The 12223-nt window shown below is 38.9% G+C and overlaps 1 protein-coding gene across 2 annotated transcripts in view; it reads right to left on the reverse strand.

Moving 5' to 3' along the window:
* Positions 1-330: 330 nt before the first annotated feature.
* GABRA2 (gamma-aminobutyric acid type A receptor subunit alpha2) overlaps positions 331-12223 on the reverse strand; it is a 93647-nt gene continuing 81754 nt past the window's right edge. For both annotated transcript variants that reach the window (XM_042470510.1, XM_042470509.1), the window contains exons 9-10: positions 7840-8042; positions 331-1960 (exon numbers count right to left, since the gene is read on the reverse strand). In XM_042470510.1, coding sequence (XP_042326444.1) covers positions 1634-1960; positions 7840-8042 — 530 coding nt within the window. In that variant the 3' untranslated portion in view covers positions 331-1633. The remainder of the gene's footprint in view (positions 1961-7839; positions 8043-12223) is intronic.

The following is a 12223-nucleotide window of genomic DNA, read 5'->3' on the forward strand; positions in this document are numbered from 1 at the left end:
TGTGCCACTATGGGGCAAGAGGAAAAGATAAGAGAAATCTTAATTTGAAAAATTTGCTACACTTGCCAGATAAACATTCCTTTCTCTATTTAGGAGTTTATCGCATTGCTAAAAAACCCGGCTTACCTTTCCCGTTTTGAATTCTAATTCAGGATCCAGCCAGGTATTATCAGTACATTTTGCCACCGATGCTGCTGGCCAAGAGATTCCGGCTAGAATCTGAGCTCAGCCGGCCAATTTGCAAAGTCGGGAGCTTCCCAGTTTTGAAAAGCAGCCGGCTTAGCTCGGATTCTAGCTAGAAGTTAGCCAGGCTGCACCTGGTCAGCGGCATCAATGGCAAAATGCATCTGATAATACCTGGCTGCATCCCAAATTAGAATTCAAAACAGGAAAGGTAAACTGGAGTTTTTTAGCGATGCGATAAACTCTGTAGTTTCCTTAAAAAAAAATTCAGGACCTGAACTGTCCCTAGAAGACAACATGAAGGATTTCATATGAAACCATTTACAGAAAACATCTGTGACAAAGCAAGTAAACAATGTATGAAATTTGTTATTAACACTGCTACACTTTTGGAATGTTTGTACAGTTTCTGCTTATCAGATGTTCTGAAATTCTGTAAATTATATTTGAGAGAAGCATGCACTGGAAATTGATAAAGGCAGAATTATTTTAACAAAAAAAGACTGAATGAATTATATAGATCCAATAACCAGAAGTAAAAAAGGTTTATGTTTTTTACTTTGGTGTATCACAGCTGTTTTCTATGTACACAGCCAGTGTGGTGCGGTGGGTTCAGCTTCAGCTCCCTTGATTCCAATGATTTGTCTCATCATTGATGCCTTACAAGTGGTTATGTAACACTCAAGTGCTGGAGAGAAAGGGAAAAAAAGGTTCTTGCTGGAGAAACAGTAATATGTAAATTTGCTAGGTCACCTAGACCACTGGGAATCTGTTCGTTTGTTTGTTTGTTTCCCTTTTGGAAAAGTTTTGGAAGAACCCTCACATCTAATCCTTTTGCTCCAGCAGCAGAGCATTCATCACATCACAGGTTTAGCCATCAGTCATTAACTCTGAAGGAAGAAGTTATTAACCCTGACATTCCAATAGCTTTTACACATACTGTACCTTGCATTCAGAATGGTTGCTAATAAGAGAATACTTGAACTCACCATACATATATAATATTTACATGGGCACTGCTTCCGTAAGAAATTATTAAGATTACTTTGCTTAAAAAAATCTCTCTCTTTCAAATGATAGCTTCTTTTCATTAAAGTAGAATCAGTCATTTCATAGAAAAATATTTTAAACTTTAAATTAAAAAAATAGTGTTACTAAATAGTTATGTAGGACCATATATGGTTGTATGGATATAATTCAGGCAATTTGAATCTAGGATTAGGGGAACTCACATGGGTAGGAGAGCAGACTATATTTGTCATGGGTGCCATCTGTTTTTCAGATCCCATGAATAAGGTTTGTGTACCTCCTTTGGAGATAGACGGACACGATACCTATATACATTCTGTACATATTGGTTCACAGATTAGCAGTTATTAGTCGTAAACTGTACATAGGAAAACAATCTGATTATAATGATGTCATACACCCTCATCATAAAATTAAGGTTTTAGTGTGATGGAGCAAACCCATGTAAGACAGGTTCCCTGTTTAGATATGTTGCCCAGTATACCAAGTTGAAACTACCGAATAAGACGGGAAAGACTATTCTTGACATCCTGTCAATTTTACTAACACTGTTGAAAGTTTTCTTTGCTTCTGCTGGTTTGGCATCTGGCTTTGCCTTGTTGGGCTCTGCAGTGGTAGTGGCAGTAGTTGTGGTAGCACTCTTGGAGATGGTAGGGAGAGCTGAGTCTTTGGTGATATTCGGTGCATAATTGGCAACAGCCACTGCATAAGCATTGTTCTTCTTCATGACAGATGCCTTTTCTTTTTTCTGTAAAAAGACGGAATTTGATTAATCCTCTTCGATGTTATGTCTGTATTAACATACTTTCAACAAACAAAAGAAAAATAACAAACAGTGGGCCAAAAGGTAAAAGTAAGAGTAAGGTAAAGGGCAAATTGACCAAATAGGTAAAGGACAAATCTAACGCTAAACTCATAATAGCATCAGGAATTTCCCTCACCTTTGTAATTTCCTGCAATGTCAAAAAACTGCTCTTGAGGGTTTCCCAGCTCTATAGTGGAAGTTTTTACACAGCACCGGGGCTGAGGAAAGAAGGGGGGTTGTTCCCCTCTCACTTCTAAAGGTGGACATAAATTATCATATTTCACAAAGGAGGAAGTGATATATAATAATAATAATAATAATAATAATAAATAAAATTTTTATTTATATCCCGCCCTTCCCAGGATCAGGGCGGCTTACAACAGAGATTAAAAACAATGGTGCCATAACAATATAAAAACACTTCTACAGGCAAACCATACTAACAATAAAAACAAAACAAAAATCAACAGGATAAAAAACCCCTTAGCCCAACCTCTTGGCCACGGAAGAGGAGGGAGGCCCACAGGATTTTTAATCGGGGAATGCCTGTTGGAACAGGAATTGGGCCAGGGTGGTAGTTGAGCGGAGCTCGGTGGGCAGCGTATTCCAAAGGGCTGGGGCAGCCGTGGAAAATGTCCTCCGGGAGGTGGAGGCTAACCTAGCCCCAGGCACCTTCAGTAATTGCTGCCCAGACGTTCTGAGGATGCGAGGCGGAATGTACGGGGATATATGAATATTCAACCCATGTTTTTGACACAGGTGTAGTAGGATTTTGTAGTGCTTCAAAATTGACAGAAGTTGTTTGACTAGAGGCAAGAATGAATTTAAAAAAGGTGGGAAAGGATACTTCCTAATTCTGTATTGGGGGTGAGAAAAAATTTTCCCCACCCTCCTTTTTTCCTACATGTTCTCAGGACTAATTGTCAGAGACTATGTGCTGACAGTGGAGATCTCTTGCAAGAGGTACTAGGTAAAGGGCTTTTGAATTGAGATCAAGAGACATATGTGCTCAGGCTGACAGCTACATGCAGCCCAAAGGTTGCCTTTCCCTGGGGTATGCCTACTCTTACAGTGGATTTTGACGTGGAACATGCCGGGACAGTTCCTGCCATTTGTAGATTGTGCTGCTGCCTCCAGACAGGGACCATCATCTCTCACTCTTTTTCAGCTCTGTTTGGAGCAGGAGTGGATGGGGTTACCCTGAACTGTTCCATGTGTGTGCCCCATAGCCAGCTCCAGTTAACCACCTGGCTGCAGCTCTGTGGGCCAACTGCAGTTTCTGAGTATTTTTCAAAGGCAGCTCCACCGAGAGCACATTACAGTAATCCAAGTGTGATATAACTAGGGCATGTTCCACTGTGGCCAGATCTGACTTCTTCAGGAACACATGATACCCATGTGTTCCTTTGAAAAAGTTACAGAAGCTTTTCTTGAAATACTTTGTTAAGGTATTGCTAATTCTCAAACCTAAGTGTAGTTATGAGGACATCTCACCCCAGGAAAAAAAGAAGAAGTTTTCTATCATATTTGTTGCCAACAGTTTTGAAGCAATGGTTGAATCAGTTCATCTAAAATGCCTACAATGTTCATCTAAAATGTCAGCTTCCATCCATTATGATAAATCTTTTAGCAAGAGCATGATTACTTTTTTGCTTCTGAATCTTTCCATAACTAGAAAGTTGATACCATGTCATTGATTAGCATCAACATTTATTATGTTACACTTTCTACATATTTTTTAATCTTCCAAACATAGCAGAAGGTCTAATTAACCTGATGAGTTATTTGCAGTTCAGTTAACTTTGACTTATGGTGACCCTATGAATGAGAGACCTCTAGGAGCCCTGGTCAGGCCTGGCAAACATAGGGCTGTGGCTTCCTTGACTGAATCAATCCACAAGCAGTTTTGTCTTTTTCAGCATATTTATAAGAATATATATTCTTCTTAATATCTAGTTTGACTCTATGTTGTGGTCCATCATAAATGGAAATAAGACTCACTTTATATGATCAGTAGTATTGCATGCTATCTCTATTGCCAATATGTCAGAGCCTGTATAACTGTATAACTCATTCAGACAAAAGTTTCTAGTCTAGCATTCTATGGCCCTCTATGTCTAGCATTCTATGACCTTTGCGCCACCCCCATCATGTGCTAAGGGTTGGCCGAGGGCACACCGCCCATACTGGCCTCACCCCTAGCACATGACTGGGGCTTCAAAATGGTGGCACCCTATACACACGGGCGCCACCATTTTGACGTGACAGACGCTTAGCATTCGCATGTCCCGGCATCATTGGTGCACTGCGGCATCACAATCGCGCCGCAAATAGAACCCGCTTTTTGCAAGTTCTTTTTGCTGCACGAGGGAGCCATGCGGTTTGTCTGCTGCAGCTCCCTTGCGCAGCAAAACAAGTTGCTGATAGACCGCTACTTTTCTTCGTACCTGGGACACAGAATATAGATGGACTTCCATATATAAAACCTATAATCTGAAATACTGTAGAGCTCAGTATCACATGTTTTACCATTTCTCATCTCGAAGAAGAACAATTGGGTGGGCAAAATTTGATGCATCAAACAATTAGATCAACAGATTTGTATAGACTGAAAGGATGCTCTGATTCAAAAAGAGAATATTATTTTAAATATTTTAAAATTATTTTACTATATGAACAAATATATGGGTGGCGACAGGTACCTTCTAAAAGAAGCATTTTCTATTTTACACAGAAGGTAATGTTTCAGTTGCAGTTGTCCCCATACTATTGCCAAACTGTTACCCAAAATTCCCTTCAGCCTCAGCCACTATGGTTTAGTCTCCAGGGATGATGGCAGTTCCAGTCAAAGCTGTCAGGGAACCAAATTGGGGAATGTTGTTCTATTGAGATGGTACCCAGTTCAACATATATAAACATGTTTTACCAGAACAGAAATAATATATTTTCCTTTTAAGCTATTTTTCCTTAATATTTTTCCTTAATAAACAATTACACTTAGCTAAGTAGATTAGATAAATCATTATAATGTATTATTATTTATTTAAAATGCAGAGACAGGTTGCATATTCCTTATCTGAATATCCAAAATCCAAATTGCTTTAAAATCCAAAACTAGCTTCCATGGGTGGTTGAGATAGTGACACCTTTGTTTTCTATTGGTTCAGCATACTCAAACTTTGTTTCATGCAGAAAATTATTTAAAATATTGTATAAAATTACCTTCAGACTCAGAGTATAAGGTGTATATGAAACATAAACTAATTTCATGTTTAGACCCATCTCCAATATATCTAATCATATACGTAAATATTCCAAAATCCAAAAAAGTAAAAACAATAAAAATTCAAAACACTGCTGATCCCAAGCACTTGGGGTAAGGCTCAACCTATATACTGTTTCTCTTCACGTCTGAATGTTCCCACAGCAGTTCATGATTAGAACAGTTCATTTGGAAGACCACCCAGTAGTGTTGGGCTACAGTTCCCTTCATCTTCAGCTAGTATTGTAAATGGTTGCACTGGTTGATCAGGAGTTATAATACAACATATCTGTAAGGCACCAAGTTGGGGGAGACTTATTACGCAGAACGTTATTATAAAATGTTTAATATATATATATATATATATATATATATATATATATATTAAAAAGTAACATGCTAGTCATGTCATATGTTATTTTAAGAATAACATAATGGTAATATCTTAGTATCACATTGTTTTAAAAGGATATTTCAGGCTGTTTTTAAAAAAATCTTTTTATTGAAAAATGGGCAAAAATGCCCTCAAATCCCCAAGCATAACCCTTCTCCTAACTTATTAAAAGTGAATGTAACCAATAAATATCACTTGCAGCATAGACTAGTGTTATCATCTCATCTCCTAGCATGCTGCAGAAAAGTAGTAGAGTAGTTTGTGGAGTTGATTTTGGGAGCATGTGATTATGGGCTGGAGTGGATGATGGAAACCAGGGAGAGAACTGAAAGTTTAAGCCATGAGCGGGAGGTATCATTCAGGCATCTGTCTTACTAATAGATATTGGAAAGGCAGATCCAAGTTCATCAGTGAACCAGTCTAGCCAAGATTTTCTTACTCCTCAGTCACCAGGTCTACCATTAGTGGTCAACTTGTTTTTGACACTGCTATATATACTCATGTATAAGTCTAGAAATTTTAGTCCAAAAACTGACCCCAAAAAACTGGGTCAACTTATCTACGTCAATGTAAATATTGTACTTTTAACTCTTCATAAAAAAACTTTCCCTTTCTCTGAGTAGAGTGGCAAAAGGCAAGAGCTTAGTCCATTCCAGAAGCACCTAAAAGAAGCAGCGAAACCCTCTACTCTCTCCACCGTGGTGCCACTTCTGATCTTTTTGAATGCCTTGGTGGGAAAATGGTGGCAGTGGCAGCTCTTTGGAGCTTCTTCTCAAAAAGCAGAGAGAAATTGGATTTTGAAGGATTTAAATAAGATGTTTTTGTATGTTTGGTTAAAATCACATTAAAGTTAAATGCTATAATCACTGCTAACATAGTCACCATTTTTTTTGCTTTGCGTTTTCATCCTTTTGATATATGTGCCTGGTCATCTCCCGAACACATCACACAGTCACCATTTACCACAGATCCCTTTTCATTCAACCAGCCTTTTGAGTGAGCACAAATAGTTATGCTTGCCAGAATGTTGTTCCTCTTTGTTTAATCTTTGATATACTTTGTTACATGCCTGCTAGTTTTGCCTTCAACTTATTGACAGGTAATATCAGGTCATATCAAAATCCATAATTTAGGCCCCCAAACCTACCCTGGATTTATACATGAGGCCAACTTATAGTTGAGTATATGCAGCAGTTATATATACTTTGTCTCCCTCTGGCTCCAGAAAAATTCCTTCAGGCACTCATGGAAAATGCCTCATGATATAACCATAAAACCAATCCCTTTCTGCCACGCTGCTAAAACTGCTTTGTCAAGGCACCAGAATTCCTATACTGTATATTGAACTCTCAGTATGAGCCTAAGTGTAAGTAGGATGGCTGGTTCTATCAAATGCAAGTCTTTCTGAAGGTTTTTTTTAATGCTACCAAGCTTCTTCAATTCTATATTACATTTCCTTTCTGACAGAATTTGTGCACATTTCTTAACTGTGTGCTTTTATATGCATGCATTTTTAAATGTACATATCTTTGCATGGAAAATTCCATTGATTAAAAGGTTTTTATGTGCACTTTAGAACTGTATACTGTTCTCTGCAAAGTTTTAAAATGTGTGCATGTTGTCAAACACAGTTATTCCTTTCACATAACACATCACAAGCTTAGAAGATTGTTGAATGAAGTTGCATTCAGTTTAGTGTTTGGGTCTGGGAAGTTGTGAAATGAGTAAAAAGAAATTTGATAGAGTAAATTTCTTGCCTGTCCCTAAACATGGGGTTTAAATATGAGTTGCTGGGCTTCATTAGGACTCATTCATTTCTCATGAAGAATTGCTGAAGATAATGAAATCCTGTCTAAGATTATTCTGAATGTTTAGCAGGCAGAAACAGGCTATTGTTTAATTTGTAGACAGCCTTGGGACGATATTTGTTTCTTCAAGATGAAACAGATGGAGAAAGACTCCATATGTACAATTTAATTTCTGCTGTAATGTGTGCCCAAACTGTCAGCTTCTCTTTTTTTTCACTCTTGTTTTAATCTACTCTGTCTTTATATAGGTTTAAAACTGCAATTATTTTTCAGTAATAGAAAGCTATCAACATTAGATGCTGCTAAATTGATTTCTTAGAATCGGAAGGAACTTTAAACATGCTTCATTATCACTCACCTTATCATTTACTACACTTTTTCCATCCCACGCCCATCCTCGTTTTGTGAAGTAATTTACAGTGGCAAATTCTATCAAGGCAGAGAATACAAATGCATAACAAACAGCAATAAACCAGTCCATAGCTGTGGCATAGGCTACTTTGGGTAAAGAATTTCGTGCACTGATGCTTAAAGTTGTCATTGTTAAAACTGTTGTTACACCTGCAAAGAAAAGAATGGGAGAAAGAATGTATTTTTCAGGTTCATTCGTAAAGATCATGTAAAAGACGTTTGTCATGAGAAGCTTAAAACCTATTAGTTGTCATCATGCTTGACCCAAAATACAGCTGAAAGTGACAAAGGAATTGCCAGTATGATATGCAACGTGATTAAGAAAATACACAGGGCACATGTCTGAAATAAGATATTCTGGTTTTTTTAAACTGCTATATTAAGGTAGTTCAGATATTACAAACTAGTATCAACAGATGACTGATTAATTTATGGATCCCTTCTTATCTATTGTACAACTACAAAACTGTGAAATTTGTGAATCTTTCCTAGAGGAAGTTAAGTGAGATTCAAATATATCTCATAGAATCGTAGAGTTGGAAGAGACCATAAGGGCCATCCAGGCTAACCACCTGCCATGCAGGAACTCACAATCAAAGCACCCCTGACAAACAGCCATCAAGCCTCTGTATGAAAACCTCCAAAGTAGAACACACTGTAAAACATCCATTGTACCAAGAGACAAATAACCATGTTTCTGCATCATGTCTTTTACCAGAACTGTGAATAAGAAAAAGGGGTGAAAAAGCATAAACCAATCATCCACTCTTTTTCAGCAGTGGATGAAAATGCATTGATCCTATATGCATTTCTACACATTTCCATTCTAAATTTAAATTACTACCATACTTTGGAGATCTGGGTCTGTATGTGTAGCAGACTAAGCTGATATGACAATGAAGTGGTATACTTCTGGTATGGTAGAAAGGTACCGCAAATTGGACTGAATAAACACATAGCCACAGATAAACATATAGAATAAAAAAAACTCAGTTCTGAAATATAATAAATTGGAAACACACTCATAATGTATGGTACTCACACCAGGTGCCATGGATGCCACCAAAACAGGTTTAACATTTCTGCTCTTGGAATATATGTCTTATCTCAAATCACTGGGCAGCTCTGGTAAAATACTTCACTGTGATTAGACATCACCACTACTGCGTTTTGCTCACTCTGAGGTCAGAATGAGGTACCATGCATCAATCACATGGCTGGGAGTCTTGTTCTGACCTCAGAATGAGTAACACACAGCAGTGGGAATGGCACCAGGCAGCACAGAGAGATGCATTGTAAATAGCCACCTGGTGGTGCAATAGGCCTGGAGCAAAATGTGGTTTATTTTAAATGTTTTTAAGGGGGATATATGGCAGGTTCAGTGCAGAACTGGTCAGACATCATCCAGACAGTTTGAATAAGAACCAGGGATTTGGGTCCTTTGTTATTAGGACTACTCACCATGTGAATGGGGGAGGACAGGGCCTCATTCTTCTGAATCAAAATTTCTAAGAAAATTTGAAGAGTGTCAAGATTCAGATTTGTTCCTTTTCAGAAGAGTCCAACTTTGGTCCGGATTTTTCCTGAACTCATCTGAACCGATCTAATTAAATTTTGGATATTGGATGTGTCTGAATCCAAAGCACACCTCTATGGTTGATATAATGAATCCCAGAGCTTGGACAGAGGGGTTGAATTAATTCATATTGCTACAAAGGCCCATTTAGTTTGTTCATCCTTGCACAGTGGCTTTAGGATCATACCAGTAGTAGTACTAGCAGCAGCAGTAGTAGTAGTAGTCATGCTTACTTATAACCTGACTTTTACCCAGTTTGTGACTCAAGGTGGCTTACAAGAGTTAAAACAAACATAAGTATAAAAAATTACCTCATACAAAAGTTTAAAATGTCATTAAAATATCAATAAAATTAGAATAAGTAAAGCACTGGGCCAAGACTCTGGAGATCAGGATTTGAATCCCTGCTCAGCCATGGAAACCACAGGTGACCTTGGGCAAGGCATACTCTCTCAGGATATTAAAAAATATATACACAACATAAATCTATAAATCTGACCACCAAAATAGAAATCATAAGAAGAGTAGAGGCTACTGAAACAAAAAGGTTTCCCTGGGTGAATTTTAGAAGAAGATTTTAATCAGACTCCTTGCTGTTGTTGTTGGGTGCCTTGAATCCCATTTTAGGAGAAAAGCGAGATTTTGGCCCGTTACAGACGGGCTTAAAAGTACGCGCAGAGCTCGAGCACAAAAGGGCGGTGGCGTTCCACACGGCCCTGTCATTGATACGTCACGGCCGTGCCGCCTCCAAACGAGGCGGCGCGGTTGTGACGTATTGGGGTTGCGGCAGGGCGCCTAGGGCGCCTTTCCATGACCCCGGAAGGAGCTCCATTTCGGAGCTCCTTCCTCGTTTGGTCCGCTGGAGCAGCTTTCAGATGGCTGCGCCCAGTGGACCAAAGGAGAAAGGGGCCAAACGCCCCTTTCTTCTCTCCCGCCGCGGGTGTCCTGGGGCTTGAAGCCCCAAGGACACCCCTTTCCAGGCTGCGGGGAAGGGGCCCTTGCCACTTCCCCGCAGCCCGGAAAGCGGCGGATCGGGCCTCAGCGGCTGGCCGCTCTAGCCACTGAGGCCACTGATCCGGCGGGGAAAGGTGCGCCTACAGGCCGCCCCAAGGGGTGGTCTGTAACGCGCCATAAATCCAATAAATAATAAATAAATTTCCAACTTCTGATAACCCCAAGGCAACCTTATCATGGAGTTTTCTTGGCAAGGTTTTTCCAGAGAGAGTTAGCCTTTGCCTTCCTCTGAGGCTGTGACTTGCCCAAAGTCACCCAACGTGTTTCCATGGCCAAGCAAGGATTTGAACCCTAGAATCCAAAGTCATAGTTCAATGCTCAAACCACTAACCTATGCTAATTCTTTTATAAATGGGCTCTAGATGGGTTCAAAATGTTTTTGTTTCCTTCTGCAAGACTTTCCAGACGTGAGCATTTAATTTCTCATGTCCATAGTATTAGTTTTGAATAAAAGGTTTGCTGGAATGTGTTCAGGACCCTATCTCTATTATTTCCATGTTATTTCTACCTCTGGTACCACATTTTTGGTCAAAGAAACAATGCTCAGGAACACATCCACATCATAAACAGAGGTATACCTGTATTTTGTTTTGTTTGAGGCATAGGTTTTGATTTTAACTATACTTTGCAGACCTTTCTTGAATCGAATATATTTATAGGCTAAGTATGCTGTTTGTTTTTTAAGCACTGGAATTTAATTGGCTACAGAGTATTATCAAAAATACACACGTACTATGCATAAATACTATAGACAACTTAAGATTAAAAAAAAAAGATGGGAATCTTGAACCAGACAACTGTGTGCCAGCTTTATGCCTAGTCCCTGAAGGCACAATCAAATGCTTTCCAAATCCATCTTCTATGAAGAATATATTCAAGATTTATCCAATTAGCAGCACTGTAACTTTCTACACAGGCTAATTTGAAGCAAGGCAAAGACAACAAATCATCCGGTTGTAATTCACCATGGACACTTTAGGTCAACCACATTAAACAGATGTCATAAATGAAAGGAACAGAAGAGCTTGATTATTAAAACTGCCTCATTATCCCAAGTCCTTAAATGTAACCTACTGCTTAAAAGTACATTATGTCAGTAGAGTGAAAGAGAGAGGGGGGAAAGGAACAGATTTCAGACAAGAAATATTCAACATCATTTTAAAAATAGATGCTGATTCTTTCCCCTCCTCTCCCCTGCCTTCAGGAAGTGTTCTAGTATTATTATTTTTTCTAAAAAAAAATAACCTTGCTCATACACATAAGAGAACGATACATTTTTTTTCATGTAAAAGGGAAAGTTGAAATAATTCTGAGTTTATTCTGTAAGCACATTTGGGGTTGAATGGTCCCTGTGCAACTACTCTATTTGTAACAGAGGTGTGACCTATCCCTGACTTCAGAACTAGCCCTAGAAAAGTTGCCAGTGTGAGGTTACCTCTCAAGTGATCCATCTGAGCACTTTCAAAGCAACCAAAAGGAGTTCAGATTAGACAGGAAGACTTATCTTGGGGAATTAACAGTCTAAGGTTGCATCTGCACTACAGAATTAAAGCAGTTTAACTCCACTTTAACTGCCATGGCTCAATGTTATGGAACTCTAGTATTTGTAGTCTTGTGAGATATTTAGTCTTCTCTGTCAGAGAGCTGTGGTGTCACAACAAAATATAATCCTAGGATTCCATAGGATGGAGCCCTGGCAGTTAAAGCAGTACCCAACTGCATTAATTCTGCAGTTTATCAG

The sequence above is a fragment of the Sceloporus undulatus genome, chromosome 5 (assembly GCF_019175285.1).
Source record: "Sceloporus undulatus isolate JIND9_A2432 ecotype Alabama chromosome 5, SceUnd_v1.1, whole genome shotgun sequence".
NCBI lineage: Eukaryota > Metazoa > Chordata > Lepidosauria > Squamata > Phrynosomatidae > Sceloporus > Sceloporus undulatus.